General features: G+C 28.9%; 1 protein-coding gene across 6 annotated transcripts; it reads right to left on the minus strand.

The window, feature by feature from the left end:
* Positions 1 to 1,376: 1,376 nt before the first annotated feature.
* Positions 1,377 to 19,675, minus strand: LOC129285355 (uncharacterized). 6 transcript variants are annotated; one of them, XR_008587169.1, is made up of 4 exons: positions 19,395 to 19,675; positions 17,889 to 18,007; positions 12,984 to 13,095; positions 4,737 to 4,984 (listed from the first exon to the last, which is right to left on the minus strand). XR_008587169.1 is itself a non-coding variant. In XM_054921003.1 (3 exons), exons 1-3 carry the CDS (start codon positions 19,630 to 19,632, stop codon positions 1,709 to 1,711), a joined length of 363 nt encoding a protein of 120 aa, XP_054776978.1. In that variant the 5' UTR covers positions 19,633 to 19,675; the 3' UTR covers positions 1,377 to 1,708. The 6 variants fall into 6 exon arrangements, 5 of the variants coding, with proteins under 5 accessions (XP_054776978.1, XP_054776977.1, XP_054776976.1 ...); XM_054921003.1 differs by lacking the exons at positions 4,737 to 4,984; positions 12,984 to 13,095 and adding an exon at positions 1,377 to 1,714; XM_054921002.1 differs by lacking the exon at positions 12,984 to 13,095.
* Between the last annotated feature and the right edge of the window lie 3,312 nt (positions 19,676 to 22,987).

Below are 22,987 nucleotides of genomic sequence, written 5' to 3' on the forward strand. Positions count from 1 at the left end.
TTATCTGTCGAGTTGAGTTGTAAAAAAAAATGACTCAAATATAAACAAGATTTTTTTTTTAATCTAACCATTTTACGCCTTGATTTAAATGGGCAAACCCATATGAATTAGGGTTGGCTCAGTTACTTCATGTTAGGGAAAAAATGTTTGGGGGGAAAGAGGAAAAGTTTGAAGTTCACTCACTAAAATAAAGAAAGAAACAAAAAATTAAAAAAATTAAAAAGAAATTTATTAGGTTTTTTAACCTCCCCCTCCCTGTGTTCAGCTACTCTATCTTTAAGGCTCGAGATCCTCATCCACTCCTCACCTTTAACTTGTGAAGTTTTATAGATATGACATGATTTGTATTTATTGTGGATTGTATTGATCACAGATTATGATGGATAATTATATTTTTACGTTGTATGTATTATCGTGTATCACATATAAACAAATTATTTTAAAAGAGGGAAAAATTTATATAGAAATTGATAGGTTAACATATTTAACCCACAAATCCACATAATTTGAGTTAGGTTTTTTAACCTGTATATAAATGAGATTAACCCAACTCAATCCTCTTTTTCCCCAATTCATATAGTCTTGGTTGACCTATATTCCCACGTCTATATATTCTACCTATGTGTGTCATATAAAAAGTTAGATAAATGTGTCTTAGCTTTTTTTAAAAAGAAAAATTATTAATTTTTAGCAGAGAAATAAATGTAAAAATTGAAGTGGAGAAACAACCTAGTTTCTCTATAAAAGTATTATATATACCAGTATATAGGTTTCATATTTGAGATATTTGATAATTAATCTTGTATATATTGACTTATTAAAAAAATCTTAAAAATATATTTAATGAAATATTAGCACATAATTAAAGGAGTAAGAGAAGGAAAATAGAGTGGTAATAAGAACTATACCGTGAGTGGAAATTAAAAATTGTTGGAATATTTTAAAATATAAATATGTCTTTTAAAAAGTCATGTTCTTATAAATTTAAGAATTTTTATGAAAGGTTATGTTGAGAGTTATAATACTAAAAGCCACCAAGCTCATGTTTATCTAAATTTTTAGAGTTGTAATCTTTGGGAATTTATTGATATTGAACACTAACTAGCATTAGTAGAAAAAACCCTTTTAATGTCACATAGCTTAGGTCAAAAAGAAACTGTATACAGCAGAACCGAAGAATGTCAAAAATAACTAATGTAAAACGTAATTAAAAACACAACTGGATTTTCTTGAGCCAAAACAAGTCATTTTTATTAATACAAAAAAAAAAATTACAACCACTAATAGCGAGCCAAAATTAAAAACACAAACACAAACCTATGTATTTCAACCTAACACAGCAAGCCTCTCACACAAAACAAATCCTGATCATACAACCTTCAAAACCAAATATCAACACAAAACAAAATACAACAGACCTATTCCAGTAAATAGATCCATCAACCACCAATGCCACTTCTTTCTGAACTTTTCCTATAATCTTTATTGCCAGTTCTACTTTCTATAGTATAATTTAGTAACATCAGAACTAGAGGGGGCGTTAGTACTTCCACCGAGCCTATTGGGCACAGTCCCTTTCCACGAGCCTCAACAATCTAATCTGTTACCTTATTACCCTTTCTAGATTTTAGGATAATCGATAAATCTTCAAAGTACCATATATGTTTTCAGAATTATAGACTTCAACGAGCTTCTATCACAGTAGCCTTCAAAACTGAAACGTTATAGAATCATTTAAATGACCATAAATGATAGGTGTTTCAAACGTTGTATTAATATGACGGTTGTTACAAATATTATGTTTAAAATACTCATCATATTTACTATTATTTTTTATATTGAGCGAAAGATTTCAAAATATGACGGGGTTTATATTGAAAATTGAAAATTAAATATATGACAGGTGTGTCGTCTTATTTTGTGTAACCATCCTCTGCCTCCCCTTTATATCATAGGTTTTATTAATAACTCTTATATTTTAGGGCATCTAATATGTGTAATTCTATAATAGTGACAGAGTAATTTTAACATATGCAACATCATAATCCCACCCATTTATGTTAATTAAATCATATAAAATTATATATCTTTGAATATTCTGAGACCAATGGAAATCCACACATACGAGTTAAAAGCATAAATGAAACAATATAATTGATTTCCACATAAAAGAATCTTCACATGTTATTCCATATATGTACCCAAACAAAATGTCACTAGAAGATAGAATCTAATTTGGAAGTAATATAATTGATTATTACCAGTACTGCCATCTATGCTAAATTATAATTTAGCAAATTTTACACGCATCTTTACTTCATGAATTCAATAATAGTAAAAGACATATCATCATTATCATTCACATATGTTGAATCAATTATGGACTTCAACGAGCTTCAATCACTATAGTACTCATTCCATTTATTGAATTGACTTCTTCACCAGTAGAAGGATTTGAATGATCACAAGTAGTTCTCTTGAAAACAAATGCTGAATTGTTTAGGGGGAGGAAGAATTGAGTTATTCCCCAACATGGAGACAACTTCTAACATAAGTAAACTCCGTCATGGTCTCTTTTTCCTTGTAAAAGAAAGGCTACCTTAGGAACAGAACCAAAACCCCTTTGTCCAAGCTTGTTAGCATATGAGAAATTGCTTGATACTTCAACTATGTCACTTAGATCAAATAACGGTAAATCTGGGTGATATTTTCGATCCGCCTGATTCCTTCTTTTTGGTAACTGATTATGAGTTAGTCGATTAATTAACCCTCCTGATAGATCAGTCAGATTTTAAGCATATTTAACTAGGTAAGTATAGAAATGTGTTGGCCCAAGCAACCACGAGTTGACCCAGTCAACAAAACTCAACTACAACCTCAGAAATTAAGACAAACAACTACGCATGTAGGACTGGCTTAAATTGAAGTCCTTGTCTGTCTTCTGTGTGGCAAACATTGTTCTGTACAAATGCAGATGACTTGAGTGTGATGGGGACACACGACTCTGCAAGACGCGTGGGGTTCATTGACATTTCTTAGTGCAAATGACTTGAGTAATATTTTCCATATGTTTGATATACATCAGAGGAAATTGGAATTAGTTAAAAAATTATTTATTAAATTATTTACTAAATTAGTTAAAAAAATAATTTATTTTTTAAATTATTTAAAATCTTTTAATGGAACTTGAAATACTTTAATAAAGGATTAAACTTCTAACTGACCAATCAACTTGTTAAATGTTCAGGTGCGGTGGAAACTCTCAAGTGAAGGGTGGCACAATGTTGTCCCACATGTATTAAAAACAAAGCAATGTCACACCTCCATTAAATATTCATTAATTTGGTATTAATTATAGAGAAGGACCCATGAAATTACAAAAAAGACCTTATTAGAAAATTAGTACTGGTTAATTTTCTAAATTATAAATAAATATCCAGAGACTAATGTTATTTCTTGCTCATATAAAAGACGACAACATCATTTTAATCAACCACTTTGACTAGCTATTGAGTGACTATTGAATCATCAATGCTGGAAACATCAGTAAGTAACTAAATGATGAAGGATGGAGGAAATTTAAAAAAAAAAAAAGATAAAAAAAGAGAGAAAATAAAAAGAGTGAAGAAAATATTAAAAAAATAATACTAGTGGAATAAGTGTTGATCCTTATAGTTGTCTTTTTTACATAGTTTTGGTGAATATGTCTCTTTGGGGAATGATCTTTCATTAGCTTTCATGCTCTTTATTTAATGTGCTTAATTATCACTGACTAGAGTATGTGATGTTTCCATTGAATAATTTCATTTTAGTATTGATTTGTGTTTGCAATGGCATAATTTAATGGAGATTAAGATGAACAACAAGCTTATAATAAATGGGTTGCAATAGGTGAAATATAATTGAGTGAAACATAAACCTTTAAATACATTGGAAGTAAAGTGCAAATGCTTAACTGGTAAAGGACAATTTATTATAATTTATCATTGATTAATTAGTTAGCTTACTACTTAAATTTTTTAGAAGGTGGGGAAAAAATTTTGTTAGACCAAGTTTTTGAAAGTCTAAATTGTATCTGACTCTACAATGTTGTGCATATTAATTTTCTTTTGCTTAAGGATAAGTGAATATTAAAGTCTAGGGGCTTGATGACTTCCAATATATTGTTGATTTTATCAGAAAATTAAACTCAACTGGGAGTCATCCAGTTGATTTTCTTAGCAAAAATTTGATTAAATTGTTCATTGATTGTGATGAAGGAGATTGATACGTTTCACGGTGGCCTTAAAAGGTTAATGTATTAAATATGATAAATCTAGGGAGGGCCAATTTACGAGATTTAAGGCGAAAGATTCGAAACCCAAACTAGAGTAATTTCTGTATAGTATTTTTGCAACAAGATGCAATTTTCCGCACTAACAAGCTATTTTCTACAAAACACACAACTGCACTAACAATTGTGTTTTTAGGGTTTGAGGGGGGCATTTTTCTAGCCTCTTGAACTTGGAGGAGCTATGTCATGCTCCAAAATATAAGGTGTGACCAATATAAGATATATATACAAAACTCATATCTCGTGAACCTTAACTCGAGAAAGTTTAAATTTTAAACCATAAACACATTTAATATAGAAATAGGATTATTATTTTCTTTTCAAGATTTTTCATGCAAACAAACTTCGTAATTTTGTATAGAAATTTTAACAAAATCTCTCCTAAAAATGAGACTTTCCAAAATTTATCAACAACAGAGAAAAACAACATTTTAAACAAAAGAGCTCTGCTCTTTACCAACAAATATGCAATCTCATAAGAAATACAAGAATCCTGCGTATAACCAACGTAGAGTATCTAGGGCTAGACCATTAAATTAATACAAAGTTCAATTTACATTAAATACTATTTGCCTAAAATAATTCTTTCATTCCATTGCAACGATAAAACACCTCTATCAATACGTGGAGATATAGGTTGAGCTAGACCATCTAAATCCAAAAATATTTTTACATTAAACAACGTCCCAAATCTAAAATTAAAGGAAATGACAAAAAAATAAATGAAATAAGTATGAATTTAACAAAAATAATCATTTAAAATAGCAAGAGTTCATACATCAAATAAAAATAAATTCATTTAAACATTTGATCCAAAAACATCCTCATGATAATAACACATCAATCAGATTCCAAATTCTAATTATCACGCTCATATCAAACAATTAGGAAGTACATCACTTATTATAAAGAAATCTATTCATAAAAGCCATCTTGCTTAACAGGGTTAGTTTTAAAACAAAAATTTCAAAATTTTCTTTGGTTGAACTTTATCAGAATGAATAACAATCATGGATACTTAGTATACGAGAATAAATAACCAATTAACTGTGAACACAAAGTCCATGAGAATAAGAACTAGTCAAGCACAACTTAAAATCACAAAATGAGCATGACAAAACCACAAAACAATTGCAATAGGATTCACAAATCAAGCGTAGGCATAAAACCTATAAATAATAAGTGTGAGTATTATGCTCACAAATTACCAAACTAGTTAGGATTTAACCATGACGTGCTAATAATTAATGAAATCGCCATTAATAACCAACGTTTTAATTTAGTCTCGCAATTTAAATCAACTTTCAAACATGCACGGAAATTTTCATGACTAACATTTTGTAATTTCATTAACAAATTTCACGCATGACTTTATCAAATAAAATTCATTTGAACTTGTGTAAATACTTTATCAATCTATTCAATATAACATAATTTCACATAACACACTGCTCGATTAAATCAGAATTACTCAATAAAGGAATCATTCTTTTATAAAGGTGGTTTACTAATAGTAAAACAATAAAAAAACACAATAAAAGAATAAAAACAATAAAAATTTCATTAATAAATTTTATAAAGAAAATTTTAATGGTAAGTTAATTGAAATGCTATCAATTTACCTGTCATGTATGCAAATGCAAAACTTACTCCTAATTGACACTCTTGCACCAATGCTTGGTCTCTAAGTTCCTAATATCCAATTAATATCATTGTCATTTCCTCTTATATGCTTTATCATTTAAAATCTTTAATCTAAAATGATTTTAAAAAAATATAAGATCAAAATCTTAACTTCAATATTTCTCAAACATTGCATCAAACACTCCACAAGTATTCCAAAGATGAATATATAAACAAACAAATTTGGCCCTTGAATCACCAACAAAAATATCTTTTCCAAAACTCTCCAATTTCAACTCTTTTATTATAGAAAATAACTATCTTCCATATTTTTTAATTAGAAAAAATGACAATAAAATTACTCAAATTATATTAATGAAAATATTAATGAAAATATATTCCTTCAAAGTGGTACAATTCTTCTGAAATCCCTTTTTTGTCAATAAATTTTAAAATGAAAAGATCATTTTACTCTTATTAAAAATAACAAGCCTCAATCACAACTTTTACTTAACGATTAATAAATTTTATTCTATAAATCACAAAGTTAAATAAAAATTATAATTTGTTAATGTAAATTTTGTTATTGAAAAACAAGCTCCCTATCACTTTTGTTTAAAAATAAAAACTTTTATTCTGTGAATCGTAAAAGTTAAAGAAGAAATCACAACTTATCAAGTGTAATTTCTATTATTAAAAAATAAGTTCTCAAAATAACAAACCTTCATTCACAACTCTTGTTTAAGAAATAACAATTTTTATTCAAAAAATTGTAAAAATAGAATAATAAATCACAACTTGTCAATAAAGATAAAATAATCTTTTTAATTTAAAATTGATTAACACAGAAGTCCTTGGGGACTTCAGTAGAATTATAGCATTTTGAGATATTAGATTGTCATTTATATAAATCAAAAGATTTATTATCATTTTCCCTTTTAATTATCAACAATACAATCATCACACATATTTTTTGTCACTAAAATTAAAATTCGTCTAACAAACATATTACCAAATACCTTAAAAGCACTTGTAACATCCCAAAATTTTTAAAATCAAGATTTAATTTAAAATAAAATATATATAATTAATTAAAATTAAAAATAATTTAATAAAGGTTTAGAGTTCAAATTCTACTTAGCAAAATTTGATTTTATTTTACCTTTATATGAAAAAAATTACCAAAATTGTCCCAAGCTTTTAGGTCATAACAAGAAGATTTGGGCCCTTCCTTATAATTTTATCCAAAGTATTCAGTTTTTTTTAATATAATAGCACGCAGAAATGAATTTGGGGAAAAAAAAAGAAAGGAAAGAACAGAGAGAGCAAAGAGCAAGGAACGAAGAAAGAACAAAAGAGATAAAGTTAGGGCTCAAATTTAAAAGTTTTTGTGACGGTTGCAAACTTGGTTACGTAATAGATAATAGGTAAGCTCTCTATTTTAATTATCTTCATTCTCTCTTGATTTTCTTTAATTTTTAGAAGAGGAAATTTCTGAATTTTAATCCCAAAAGCTTTATTCTTGTAAGTTTTAACTTCTTTGGGTCTTAGAAAGATTGTTTTGAGTTTTTATATGATGTTCTAATATTTTAAATAGGCAATTTAATGAAAAAGGGATGTTTTGGGCACAAATGAAACCCTAAAAAATTGAGTTTTTCTCTTCAATAGTTTGAGCCTATTTATTTGGTTATATCTAATAAAATTTAAATTAAATTTTAAATTTTATTATAATGACTAATTGTGAAAGTTGGTAATGTCAAGTTTTGGTTGATTAAAATTGTATGGTTTGAAAATTGACCTAATGGTATAATAAATGATTTTGATGGTTAAATGATATTATGCAAATTATTGGTTTAATATATGAACCATTAGGATGGATTATAATTCATTGACCCAAGTTGTGCGGTATGAGTTATAATATTCTTTTATGATATTTGTCATGCAAAGTGATGTAAATCATTTATATGTTGTAAGGAATTGTTGGTGAAATCAGTGGCGAAGCCACGTTACCCCTCACTTTGAAAAAAATTACAAGTGGGGCATATAAAATTTACAACTTTGCACCCCCTATTTTAATATTTTGCCCCCTTTGAACTAAATAAAAGATATTTAAGTTTAAAAACTTATTAGATATATAATATTTTAATGATTTAAATAAAATATAAAGAGCATATTTATAATAAAAGACCATATCAACTTATTCAATATGATTTTTTTAAATGAAAAATGAAGATAAATTTATTTATAGTATAATTTTAAGCCTAGCATAATTATTACTATTTTTAAAAAAATATTAAATTTTATTAAATTACTCCGCACCCCTGATTGAGGGTCTTGGTTCTGCCACTGGATGAAACTTATTGAGAAGTTAAGAAATAAGCCAAAGTTTAATTTTGTGCAAGGGGAAACCATTTTCATACAAAAAGGTTAAGGTAATAAAGGAATTTATATTTTTTATTGCTTTGTTTAACTATTTTTGAATAGATAATATTATTTAGTATGCATTACATGTTTTAAACAATTGAATGCAAATAAATATGCTTTAAGAGGATTTAAGGGGTATTACTTTGATAATAATGCATCTATATTTACTATCTATTTAATAATGATTTTATTTATGGAAATGAGATTATCAACATGCATTGTGATTATAGAGACAAGGAGTTGTGCTTAGGGAAGTACAACTAAATTAGGTACCTTAGATAGGTTAAGGAATAACTTAAGGGAAAAATTATAAATGTTATACTACTTTAGAGTGTTGAAGTGATCAATACTCGAGAACGATAGAAAGGGTAGGAGGCATGATCTCAATGGGAATTCACAAATGAGATGTGGTCTTATGAAATTCTATGGCTCACTACCAGTATTCAGTGTTGTGTGATTTGTGCATTTTAGGGGTTTAAAATTCATTTTGAGAAACATCACCCAGGTAATCAAATTTTGATATACGGGGATTTTCTATCATTTGACAACTCTATTAGGTACTCCTAGTCCTATTTGACGTGTCCAAAGTGTTTCCCACAAGTTTGTGACTATTAAAATAAAATTTGAACAATTTTAAAAATAGTTTTTATTAAAAAGTTGCAATTTTATATTTGGATGTCTAAATATCAATCTGACCGTTGGATTTTTCTAAAATTTTGACCACAAGTAAAACATTTTATAAAATTCGTGTGGGCATTGAAATTACCTTGATCGGACATTGGACAGAGAAACAATATCCTCCAAAAGTTGGTCTAGAGGTACTATTATGACAACTATTTAATACTGTCATTACAACAACAGTTACTTAAATTGCTACATGCATAAGTTTTAATCTAACCATTGAATTTTTCTTAAAATTTGATACAATAATAGTACTTTTCAAAAGTGATGTGTAGACTCTAAAATCACTCTAATCAGAGGTTAGATGACAAAATGGTGTACTTTAAAAATTAATTTAGAGATGCTATCATGATAGCTAAATAAAGTTAGCTATCATGACAACAACTTTATCCAAATTTATAAACTGTTCAAATCTTAATCCAATCATTAATTTTTTTTTAAAATTTGGTATACTACTAGTATTTATTAAAAGTGATGTGTGAGATTAGAAATCACTCTGATCAGAGGCTAGGCAGTGAAATGAAACCTCCTAAAAGTTTACTTGAGAGGGCCATCATGACAGCAAATTAATGCTATCATGACAAAAAAATTAGTTATCTTTGTTTGCCTAATTTTCTTTCGTGCACTATATATATATATATATATTACTCCTTTAGGCTTCTTGAAAAGGTTTTAAATGTGTGTTTTGCTATTGTATTATTTGTTTATTGATTTAAATAGTTTGTTTTTTAAATTGATTTTAAAAACAACCCCTTGACCATACTTAATTAATTGGTTGTAGTATGCTTTTGTTAAAACTCAAGGCAAGTGTCATAGTAGCACTAATGTTTAACTAAACACCTAGCTCTCTTCTCTTCTAATTTCCTTCCAATAACATCCATTATCAATACTTCGATTTACCTACAAAGACACCAATAAGTTCACCCATTTAATAAATTCCTTCATACAAATAAATATAATAAATCATCCAATGATTAATCACATTTAAAATATGCTTTAGCAACTCAAGAAATACTTTAAAACTTTGTTATATTCAAGCCACTTGCAAATTATCACCTACCATCCACCTTGATCCTTAAAGAATTACTCTCAAAAGGTTCAAGACACATCCTTCAATAGTCATGCAATGTCAGGCCTTGAAATATAAGAGCGACTGACATGAAATATGTGCATAAACACATATTTTTTGAGCCTTAATTCAAGAATTTTTTTTAATATTTATATTTATTTATATTGAAATTAGGAAATCTTGAATAATTGTATTTAAACAAAAGCCTTAATATTTTTGTAAAAATTTCGAAAGCACCTCCCTTATAAGTATGACTTTTCAAAAATTCTACAACACAATTTTTACAAGAAAAATATCACTAAAATCAGGAGCACAACTCCATCCAGCTAGCAGACAGAGTGCATAACCAAATAGGGACCCTGAAATAGTCTATGTGGAGTATCGAACCATATTTTCAAAACATAATACATAAATTTCATAATTACATCAAAAAGAGATATTTACAAAACAAATGTCCACCTTGCTCAACAAAAAGTTTTTCAATAGTCAATAAGACATATAACGTCTGCTATACTACCTGAGACCAATAATAAATTTTCAATAAATAATGTCCCAACATAAATTTCAATAAAGTAAAGGGAGGAAATGTTTATAAAACAATTTTGAGTTCTACAAAAATAACCATTACAATGAAAACACGGTGTGGTATAAACAACCTTATATAAACATATAAATCAAACAGATACCTAGTCGATTAGAGATAATAAAGAAACTACCAAGTTATAACCTCTGCTTTACAATTGAGTTATATAATTTTACCTTATAAAATCATTTACGATCAAATAACAATCTATTTAATAGAAAAAGAAATTAAAAACAATAAATTTTTAAAAATTCACATTTCAATGGGACTTCATCAAAACGATTGGTAAGCTTGGACACAAAGTTCATAAGGATAAATAATAACAAATGTAGACACACAATTTACAAGAGTAAGTAACCAAGCATAGCTAGAAGTTATGAAATAATCAAGCACAGCTAGAAGCCAAGAAACAAGCACAAGCACAAGACTACGAAAACAAGTATGACTATAATGCTCATGAATTATCATCCCTCCATTTCACGTGTGTTGGCTATCACACAAGGCTAGCATCTCCTAAGCACCCTACTAGCTAAGTGTACAATGAAATGCCAAGGGCTTACAGTATTACTATTAGCAACTGGCATTCTAATTTAATCCCACACTTTAAATCAAGTGTGTGTGGGCCGATAAAATCAATATATTATCTTTTTTCAACATGTTCAATATAACAAATACTTTTAGATGTTTAATTGAAAGATAAATCTCAACTATTTCTATAAAATATAATATAATAAATTATAATATAATAAAAACATTTCCACACATGACAATTGAAAATAAAATTAAGATTATGAACAATAAAAATAAATAAATACATTAATAAATTAAAATACTATATCATTTATTCTTTCGAAATAGAAATGGTTATGTAAATAAGAGAGAGGGCACATGAATATGCTAAACCAATATTTTTATAAAAAATGAATTTACCCATAAATCATTGAGACGCTATTCACTTACTTAAAATATTCTCAAATACATAAATTACTCCTAATCAGTTGCTTTTATAATATCGTCTACTTCTTAATTCCCTAGCACCTAAGTGCTATCATTGTTATTTCTTTTATACATTTCGCAAATCCAAAATCTTCAATTCAAGATAATTTTAAAGCAATAAAAAGAAAAATCTCTAATTTGTCACCATTTACAACAAAAATACATGCTAAGTTTAGTCAATAAACGTCTTGAATACCTATATAAATCATATTCAAAATTTTCAAGTCTTAAAAAAAAATAAATAACTTTTACTATGACTTGTTCCACTTGCCTCGACCTCATTTTTTTTAATAATCCTTTTCATCAAGTACTTTATTTGCGTCCCAAAAGTTACCATAAGAATAAACAAACAAGATCTTTGAATTATCAATCAAATATCTTTTTCAAAATTCCTTAATTTTATCCTTTAAAATTCTTTTTAAATCTCTCTTCTTCCAAATCCTATAAAATTTCTTTATAAATTTTATTGGTGTTTGTTCAAATCAAACAATTTCCCATTTAACATTTATATAATCAAAAATAACTTAAGCAACTCAGAGTTCCCTAATTCGCTTTTTCTCTATATTATTTTAACCATAGGTATTTACTCTATTGCATTATAACCTCCCTTTACGCCTCACGTCAAACACTTTATGCGCATCATTTCCAAGCCATTTAATGGAGTTTCTTACCTCCAATTACCAGCCCAATAATTCTCAGCATCAACATTTAAATTTATCATATATATATATATATATATATTTTGCTCATCCCCCCAAGAATTAATTAAAGCTCAAATAAAATTCAAACCTAAATTCATTTTCCTCCTCTTACACTAATTAACCAAAGTAATCAAGTGAACTTTCTTAAAACATACATCTCATCTGGTTTTGGATCCCAACCTCTACCCATTCACGCACAGCAATTTAACATAGAAAGAAATTCATAATTTCAGCCACCCATCATTCATGCTCGCACAAATTCGATGAGGAAGAGAAGAGAGGTGGAAATTTCCTCATCTATGGGCATTCCACATCAGATCAGTGGCAGCAAACCAGGAAGAAAGAGAAGAGAATGCTGTCATGCGAAAATGGGGAGGGAAGAAGATATCATGGTGAAACAGGGGAGGACAGAAATCATAAATCGATCTTCCAACAGCGTCCAACTATCTCTTGCACTCGCTGGTAACACTCACACACCAGCCACCAAAAGGAAGATGACGGAAGAAGAAGAAGAAAGAACAAAGGAGATGATGCAGCAGGGATGACGAGTGAAAAAGATAAAATCTGGCGCACCTTCGATTTCCAGCGACGGCAAAAAGAGGCGCACCCACGATCACCGACCAACGGATAGAGAGGCAAGAGGAACAACGAAGGGCTCTGGCTCTCTCTCTCTCTCTCACGACTTCTAGAGAAATCCCAAAAAAACAATGGTAGAGGAGAAGTGTATTAGTTGAGTGAACCCAAAATTTTTGACTCCAACTCTCTGTTCTTGTGTACTGTTTTTTTTTTTTTTTTTGCAGGGCAAACATGTAATTTCGTCTACATTAAGCATGAGGACCATGAAGATTTAGCATGAGGACCAAGAGGAAATCCATTGTACCACTAGCACATTTTGTTAATCTCCCCCTAACAATTAAAGAAATATCATGAATTTATTTTATTATTTATTCCAAGTTTATAAATTTATTATGGGATATTACATGCAATATTCACACACTCGTTTATTTATCTGCGTATAATAATACAAAACAAGTGACCCAAACAGTAAATTTATAAGGTTTAGCTAATGTGAACAAAATTTTTTACTCAAACATTCTAACAAACACTTTATATGCGAGACAAAATAAGCTAATATAATAAGCTTCTTACATTTTCAATCCTTTATTCAAGCCTTTATATAGAGCAATAAATCTTCACATGGTTTACTAATTCTTAAATTCATTCTCCAAATTAAATCCTTCAATTTATTGACATAATTTAAATTTGAAAGAGGAAAAAAAAAAAAAGCAATCAAAACTAATAGAAGCTCTTCCCCTAGCTAATCAAAACTCTACTTCACTATTTTTATTTTTCCTCCAATCATGACAAAGAAGCAAAGAAAAGGAAGAAACAACAGTGAACACATGCAACCACGCTGACGCAATGAGTAGGATAAGAAGCCATGAATTTATTTTTCCTCCACTATTTTTATTGTTCAAGGAATATTTAAACCCAAAACCTTATAGTAGGTCGCACATAAGATTCCCACCAAATTATAAATCCCTCTCATTTCATTTACTCCCAAAACTTTAAGAGTTAAAGTGTATTTTTATCCTTAAACTTTTTTTCGATGAGCGCTGGATACTTTGTACTAATAAGTGGAGCAATTTTACCCCTACTTTATTTCTTTTAGGACCAAAAAACCCCCCATTACTAAAAAATTAAATTTAGCGAGAGACAAATAGCTCGCTAAATTCGTAGCTAAAAAAAAGTAAATTTAGCGAGAAACTCATTCCTCACTATTTGGTGAGCGATCTAGCAAGCGATGCAGTCCTTCACTAAATTTAATGAGGACCACAATCCCTTGCTAATCCTCTTCAAATATTAGTCATTGTAACGACAAAAATAGGGATATAGGTCCTCACTAAATTTAACAAGGCATGCAATCCCTCTCTAATTCCCTCATCAAATTTGTGAAGATATATGAATCCCTTTCTAATTAGCAAGTCATTTTTTTGCTGAGAATCTAGCGAGGGATGAAATCCTCTAAAATATAATTTAACAAGGAAAAATAAAAATTAGTAAGGGATTTAACCCTCGCTAAATTTTCAACATTTTGATTCCTATACAACAACACAACTAATCCTCCATTGAACTTTCTAATCACAATTCCATAATCACGTTAATATAACAAAAAATCAATGCTACATCAATTATATTATAAAATTCAAACTAATTCATACATAAGAGAATTGATCAAAATATAAAGGAGTAAACAAAAAGTTCAAAGCACTTCACACAAACATTTTTGGACAATCATTGCCACGTTCCAAAAATATAAAGTGTGACAGGCATGAGATATGTGTAAAAACTCACATTCCATAAACCTTGACTTAAGAAACTTTAAATTTCAAACCATAAACACATTTAATATAGTAATAAGTTTATATTATTTATTCATTTATTTATTTCAATATTCTTCATGCAAACAAAATTTATAATTTTATATAGAATTTTAACAAACTCTCTCCTAAAAAAGAGACTTTTCAAAATTTATCAACAATAAAAAACTATATTTCAAACAAAAGAGCTCCGCTCCTTGCTAATAATTATGTGATCTGATAAGAAAGATAAGAATCCTATCTATAGCCAATGTGAAACACTTAAACCAAACCATTTAATTAATACAGAGTTCAATTTACATCAAATGAGATTTGTCTAAAATAATTCTTCCACTCCCCTTTCAATGATAAAATGCCTCAATGAACATCTTAAGATAAAAGTTGATCCATATCATCTATGATCAAAAATATTTTTTCAGTGAATTATACCCTAAATTTAAAATTTAATAAAATAAAAGAAAGAAATGTAAATGTAATAGGCATACATTTAACTAAAATTGTCATTTAGAATATCAAAATGGAAAACTCAAACATCATTTAATTACTTGACCAAAAACATCTTAATATAATGATAACACAATAACCCAAAAATCCAATCATTATAAAGAAATTCACTTTCTATTTATCAAGCTCATGTTAAAAATAGTTAGGAGATGCTTTATCATTATAAAGAAAATCAGTCCTAAAAACCAGCTTGCTTTATAGGATTAGTGTAATAACAAGAAATTTAAAAATTTATTTAGTAAAACTTTATCAGAATAGATAACAAGCGTAGACATACAATCCACAAGAACAAATAACCAATCGAATGTGGACACACAGTCCATAAGAATAAGTAACTAGTCACGCGACTAGAAGCCACAAAACAAGCATGGTAGGAGCTATGAAACAAGCGTGAATATAATGCTCATGAATATCTATCCTTCCGTTCCACGTGCATTGGCCTGCGCATGGGGCTGTCGCCTACTATAAATACTTTACTAGCTAGGTGTACCATAATACATCAAAGGCTAACAAAACTATCATTAGCAACCAACGTTCTGATTCGGTTCCACACTTTAAATCAAGCATGCATGAGTTATAATAACACATCATTCCTTAAACTGCAAAATCAAACATTGCCAATGTATTAAATAATGGTAGATATTCAAACATAAAATAATTCTAACTGTTCTTATAAAACTTTGTACAATAGAAATATTTTTTTTATTCATGACAGTTGATAACGAAATTTAAAATGTAACAATATAAATAGTCATGAATGTATTTAAAAATTATTGTGAAAAATAAATTTACTACTAAGTCATTTGAGATGTTATTCACTTACCTAATACATTTTAAAATATATAACTTACTCTTAATTAACCATTTTTGTAATGTAGTCCGCGCCTTAATTCCCTAATGCCCAAAGAAAAATTTTTGTTATCTCCTTTATGCACTTTATAAATCCAAAATTTTCAATCCAAAAAAATTTAAAGAAATGGAAAAGAGAGTCTCAACATCAATCATTCAAAGATAAGAAACCATGTTGAGGATAATAAATGACAAATGTATATACAAATAATATTCAAACTTTTCAAGTCTTCCTATAGAAATCAAACAACTTATACTATAATTTAATCAATGTTACCACTCATGTATATTCAATTTTCATAAACTTCCCTCTCCATATATCTTATCAAACACTTTATACAAACTCAAAAACTAACATAAGAACATGCAAATTTGGTCCTTGAATTAATAATCAAATATCTTTATTCAAAACTTTCTAACTTCATTTCCGGCTTTGCATTATTGGGAATAATTACCTACTATGACAATTTACTTGACAGTAACACATTTTACATTCATTTGCTACAATAGCTAACAAACTCCTATCAAACATTTCATCAAACACTTTGCATGCATTCAAAATCAAACCATACAACAATCAATTTATTCGTTAGTTACAATTCCCAACAATTTTCCAATCATCCATAATTAAATTCATCATACTTTTCAAATTCAAATCTTTGACAAAAAACAAAAAAAAAAATCAATTTAAATCTTAAAAAGAACATCTAAATCAATTTCCTTCCTATGTAACCAAAGTACTTAAGGCATCATTACTTATTTAGAGTTAGCTTCCAAGTTTTCATTTTAAGTTTGATTGACACTAATCTCTTATTTGCACGCACAGTAGCTGATCCAGGAGGAAAAATAAAAATTCCAGCAGCTGAACAAATCTCAAAATTCACGCAAAACTAAAGCAAGGGAGAGAGCATAAAGTTTAAGTCACCAAGAAGCAATGAAGGAAATGGAATGGAGGATTTCACCAAGAAGCACGGAATGAAAATGGGAAGAGGGAGAGGAAAAAATCTGATATGTTGTGCGTCTTTTTTTTTCAAAGGGCGTTTTAGTAATTTTACAGTGCTAAATAAAAATAAATTATTTTCTATTACACAAGTAGGGATTCAAACTCGGAACAAGTAAATAAATAGCAGCCATAACTTCCCCTAAGCCACCAGTTGTTTACCTTATTTGCTCCACAATTATATGTAAGAAAAATATAACCAAAATATATTATCACAAATCTGCCCTGTTTTTTTGTAGTTATTAATTTATTTGATCAATTAATTTCTTCTTCTTTTTAAATATTCTTAAATTTCCTCATCATTACAATCATGATTAGAATTTGTTGCCTAGAGAAATCTTGTTGCCACCATGTGAACTACCCAGCACTGCAATCTTTGATGGATTGGCAAGTCCTAAGTTAATGATAGTCATCTCATAGTGACCTTGAGGTCACAAAAGCTTTGCTTCTTCAAGCTATCATAAAGAAACTAAATACTCAGATACAATTAGAAAAACAAATTAATACATTAATATATGATATAAGGTTAAAATATCTTACTGACATGCTGCAAAATTCATTATTCAATTAGGTTTCATTATTATTTTTTTGAGTGGCGTGCATTTTTTTTTATAAATTTTATCTTTTTGTACCGGTGAAGCTTGAAGCTTCTCTAGTTACAATAATATAATTGTTGACTCTACTTTTGAGCAAATTATCAACAAGAATAGAAAGGATACAAGCATATATAAGTTATAATATGACCTTGATGGTGCGGGCTGGCTTTGGAGATTGACCTTGATGGTGTAAAATGGGTGTCCACATATCAATTGTGCTGCCCCTCCAACAGTTGTTGCAGTGAGATCCTAAGCCACTTCCCCAATCTGCAAAATGAAGAGGAAAAAAAAGAATTGAAACAATGTAATAATATGAGTTCAAATTACCATATGATAAATTTAGGGTCCTTGAGAAACCATATTGAGCAAACTAAGAATGTGGATTCTGACATTAATAATATTACAAGTCATTCAACCTAATAAAAATTCAGTAATGGAAAGGCTGACAAATAAAAAAATTTCTGTCGGGCAATTGAGAGATGGATTAAACGAGCATCTAAAAGTATGACAAGATTCTAAGTCAACAACTTAATACATCTATATTCCCTAGAGAAGCAATGTTGGATTAATTGTTACTGTTCTAGCGGCTCAAATCTACTCTGTATTCCTTTGTTCTTCAACCATCAAGAAACTGAACCCAGCAGTAATACATTGAAGCAACTTAAGAGTAACACAATGGCAACAGCAGAACGAAACTGTTCAACCCAGCTATGTGCTACCTTTTCATTCAAGTTCCAAATAGAAAGGAAATGAGTTCAAAAGTGAGAGTGCATTGAAAAATCAGAGTGCAAAAATAACACAATCATGATAATGCTTCGACAGTACAAGGAATTTATAGCATAAATTGCAATTATAAACAAAAAAACCTTTACGAAGACTCATATAATCAACGAAAAGGTTTTCATTGTTCTTGATCATAAACATTGATTGATCCTTTGTATATCACGTTTCTTGTTCACTACATACATAATTTTCAATGGCAATGCAGCATTCTTATACAAACTAAGGTATGTGCAAAAGGAAAATCAGAAAGCACATTTAACCTCAGTAAAATTAGATAACAACTTCTGGCATTGTAAAAATGAGAACTAGATCAAATTCTAAAGATACATGCAAAAACTTTTAGATTGCCAGGTAAAGTTAAATGAGCAGAATTTTCATCATGGAAGTTAAAAGCGCATTGTTGGTGGAAAAGTTCTCACTGTTGAAGTTGAGCAGAAAACCGTGCAACTTTCAATTTACACTGGTTGGCAAAGTTTGTTCCGCATGTTCAAAAAATGCAGCAGCCCTATCAAAATATAAATATGCGTCCTTGATAATAGACACTTAGATTATTACAAAATTAAAAATAAAAAAGAGAGGAGATTTATAACAGGCACGAAAAAAAAATTAGAACAGGGCACAAACCAAAACAAGGTTCTACAGTTCATGGTTTCACTGAATTAGAACAAGGCACGAAAAAATTAGGGCAAAGATTAGAACTACTTCAGCAAAAAAAAAAAAATAGAACAGAAGGCAAAAATCAGAGCTGCCTTCAGCAAAAGAAAAGAACAAAATGAACAAGGAAGAATCAGTAGGCATTCACGAATCAGAAGTCAAAACTAGCAAAAAAATCAACAAAAAATCAAAACACCATAGACGAAGCTGAATATACCTTGAGAGCAAAGATCGAAGAGGAAAGGTGAAGACGATGACGAAGATGAAGAGTTGAAGACGTCTTGGATGGAGAGTTGAAGACGGCCAAGATGAAGTGTTGAAGACGGCGAATTGAGTGAAGATTGAAGGGGAAGGCGATGGTGAAGCCGCGAAGGCGAAGGAGAAGGTGAACTGAGGGAAGACCAGAGAAGGGAGGGATTGAGTGACTGAACTGTGCGCGTGCAGCTAGGATTCATGGCTCAGGCTTTGTTTGGTTAAAATGAAAGAGAAGGGAGAGAAGGGGAGGGGAGGGAATAGAGGAGAGAGAGACATCCTCCCAAGTTAGAGAGAAATTTTGAGAGAAAGAGAAAAAAAAATTTAAAAAAATTTAAAAAAAATTAAAGGAAAACTCTTTAAAAAAGATTTTTTAAAATTTTTTCTTTCTCTCCTTCAATCAAACAGGCCCTTAAAGTTTTTTCTCAAGGAGTGTTTGGATGAAAGGGAGGGGAGAGGAGGGGCGCTCCCCTCATTTGGTTAAGAGGAGGGGAGCTCCTCCCTTCCCCTCTCCTCATTTGGTTAGGAGGAGGGGAGGGAAAATTTTTAAAATTTTCCCTCCCCTCCCCTCCAAAACCTCCCCTCTAAATTGGAGGGAGCTCCCTTCCCCCTCCCCCCTCCCCCCCTTTCCCTCACCTCTCCTCCCCTTCCTTTGAACCAAACAAGTCCTTAATTCAGATATGAATTATTTCATTTTTATTCCCCTTAACACAACATCATTTAATTAAAAAAATAAAAAAACTTATATACTTAATTTTATATTTGTTTTTAATTAAATTAAGATATGTGCATCTTATATATATTATTTATTCTACAATAAATTTTTATTATTAATTTTATTAACATATTAAAATCTAATTATCATGATTTAATTGGATATAAGTATATAAATCTTACCCTAAATATAAACACCTTGGGTTGCATTGAAAAAATAAAATTTTATGTTAAGAAAATATAATTCTTTTAATAAATAGGAGTAAAAAATGCATAAAAATATCTCATTATTTACCTTGCTAATTATATATTATTAGAGGGTATAAAATTGGCTTTCTAATTTCCTTACTAAATATATACTTTTAGAAAGGTATAAATTTTTCTTGTTAATTTTCTCACTAATTATTTTATTTTAGAGAAGTATAAAACAAATCTCATTAAATTTCTCACCAATCTTCTCATTTTAGAGAGGAATAAATATTTTTCATTAATTATTTTATTTTAGAGAGGAATTGATAGTTTTTCATTATTTTTCTCACTAACTATTTTGTTTTAGAGAGGAATAAATATGAAAAAATAAAAATAAAAACCCTTCAAATTATATAAATGATAATTTAATCCCCTAAAAATGTCATAATACTAATAAAGTCTCCAGGGATCTCTTTGTCAATAACTTATTTAGGAAAAATATCATTTTACCTTTATTGAAAAATTGTGATTTCTTATTTAATTCTTACGATTCTTTGAAAAAAAGTTGTGACTCTTTAAATAAAAGTTGTGAATGAAGTTTATTATTTTGAAGACCTGTTTTTCAATAATAAAAATTACACTCTACAAAGTGTAATTTTTTTATTTAACTCTTGTGATTTATAGAATAAAAGTTATTATTTCTTAAATATAAGTTGTGATTAGGGCTTTTTTTCAATAACATAAATTATATTTGATAAGTTGTAATTTCTTATTCAACTCTTACAATTTACAAAACAAAAGTTATGATTTGGTAAACAAAAGTTGTGATTGAGAATTGCTATTTTCAATAAGGGTAAAATGATTTTTTTCCTAATAAAGTTATTGACAAAGAAGTCCTCATGGATTTTATTAGTGTCATGGCATTTTAAGAGATCAAATTGTCATTTATATAATTTGATGGGATTTTATTTTCATTTTCCCAATAAATATCCATCACTATATTCCTCACTAATTATCTTATTTTAGAGAGGACTTGACAATTCTTCTCTATTTTTTTGCCAATTATTTTATTTTAGAGAGGAATAAATGTTTGTCAATATTTTTCTGGCTAATTATCTTATTTTAAAAAGGACTTAATAGTCTCTTGTTATTTTCCTCACTAATTATTTAATTTTAGGAAAGAGTTGGCAATCCCTCGCTAATTTTAAGCTGTGCCACAGAATTATGATTTCTCATTAATTTCCTCACCAAGTTGGCATTTTATAGAAGAATGGATAATGTCTCGTTAAATTTCCTAGTTAATTTGTATTTTTCTAGTAGTGCACCTTCTGCTAGTCAATTGTTAATTTTTTCATTTTTTACTAATGTGGCATGTACATAGGGCACTCACAAAGACAGATAAAACTCTAGTCATATTCTTTGATGCTAATTTGCCTTTAAACTCTTTTTTTCAAGAACACTGAACACCCTAAAGCCTTTTTCTATAAGCTTTAGGCACCCTGAAGTCTTGCTAAAATAAAATTTAATAAATATTGTCAAAATATTAAGTATTTTAACATTTAACAAATTAATATTTTTATAAATGATAATATTTAAAATATTAACTATTAAAATACTTAATATTTTAATAATATTTATTAAATTTTATTTTAACAAGACTTCAAAACGTCAAATACACCTAGAAAAAGATTTTAGGGGCAAACTAGCATCAAAGGATATGATCAGAGTCTTATTTATCACTATGTGTGGGCTCCATGCACATGCCACATTAGTAAAAAATAGAAAAATTAATAGCCGACTAACATATGGGGTTTTTTGCTCCTCAAAAAAAAAAAGTTCAAAAGTAAAATTATCTCATTTAACAGTACAAGGTGTCTAGCACTGTTCAAAAAAATGTACTTTAATCCAAAGTGTAAATAAAATACAATTAAAATTTTTATCATAAATTTTAATTCTAATAAAATTCCTAGGTTATTACAATTTGAGTCAAAATACCAAGAAAAAAAATTATTTCATGTTAAATTTTCTGAATTTACACCAAGATCTCTTTTCTTAAATAAAATTTATTGCATTGTTTGAAATTCTTGAATTTTCTAGTCATTACAAGCTGCTAGGCGTCCAAGGGGAGTTTAGAAGTGAACAAAAAGTTGAGACTTGGAATTGGTACGGGAATAATGATTTTTAACTAAAATTGCTTTGATTAAGGTTTTATTCTCCCTTTCCTCATCATTATTTTGATGTATAAATTGTTGAGATTTGTTGTTGTGAGAGCTATATGTAGTTGAATTCTTCTTAACCTAGAGGAATTATAAACTTGTTGGTGGATTAGATTTTATTTTTACTAAAAAATTATGCTTAATGTTGATTATTTTGTTTATTGATTTGATTGTATGTTTGATGTTTGACTACCATTAGACATGAATTTAGGTATATTGGGATTTTTACTTGATAAAGGAGAATCTCAACTTGACTATTTGATTGAATAATATTAGATTAGATTATTGTCTAATTTGCAATTAGGATTGGCATATATTTAAGTGCCCCATATAATCTCTATGCAATGAGATAGAATTTGATTTGCTTCTTAAGTAATTTTATTAGAAATAACATCATTAACTTGAGTGAGGGCTATCGGTGGATCTAAAGATATTTGTA

Source organism: Prosopis cineraria, unplaced genomic scaffold (genome assembly GCF_029017545.1).
Source record: "Prosopis cineraria cultivar Desert tree isolate PC_DT_omini unplaced genomic scaffold, ASM2901754v1 PC11, whole genome shotgun sequence".
NCBI classification, from domain to species: Eukaryota; Viridiplantae; Streptophyta; class Magnoliopsida; order Fabales; family Fabaceae; genus Prosopis; species Prosopis cineraria.

Coding starts and splice junctions, on each gene's coding strand:
- LOC129285355 (XM_054920999.1), bottom strand. CDS start 19,632: ATGAATCCTAGCTGCACGCGCACAGTTCAGTCACTCAATCCCTCCCTT. Junction 18,008..19,394: donor CTTCGATCTTTGCTCTCAAG/GTATATTCAGCT, acceptor TTCATTTTGCAG/ATTGGGGAAGTGGCTTAGGA. Junction 17,600..17,888: donor AGCCAGCCCGCACCATCAAG/GTCATATTATAA, acceptor TCTTTATGATAG/CTTGAAGAAGCAAAGCTTTT.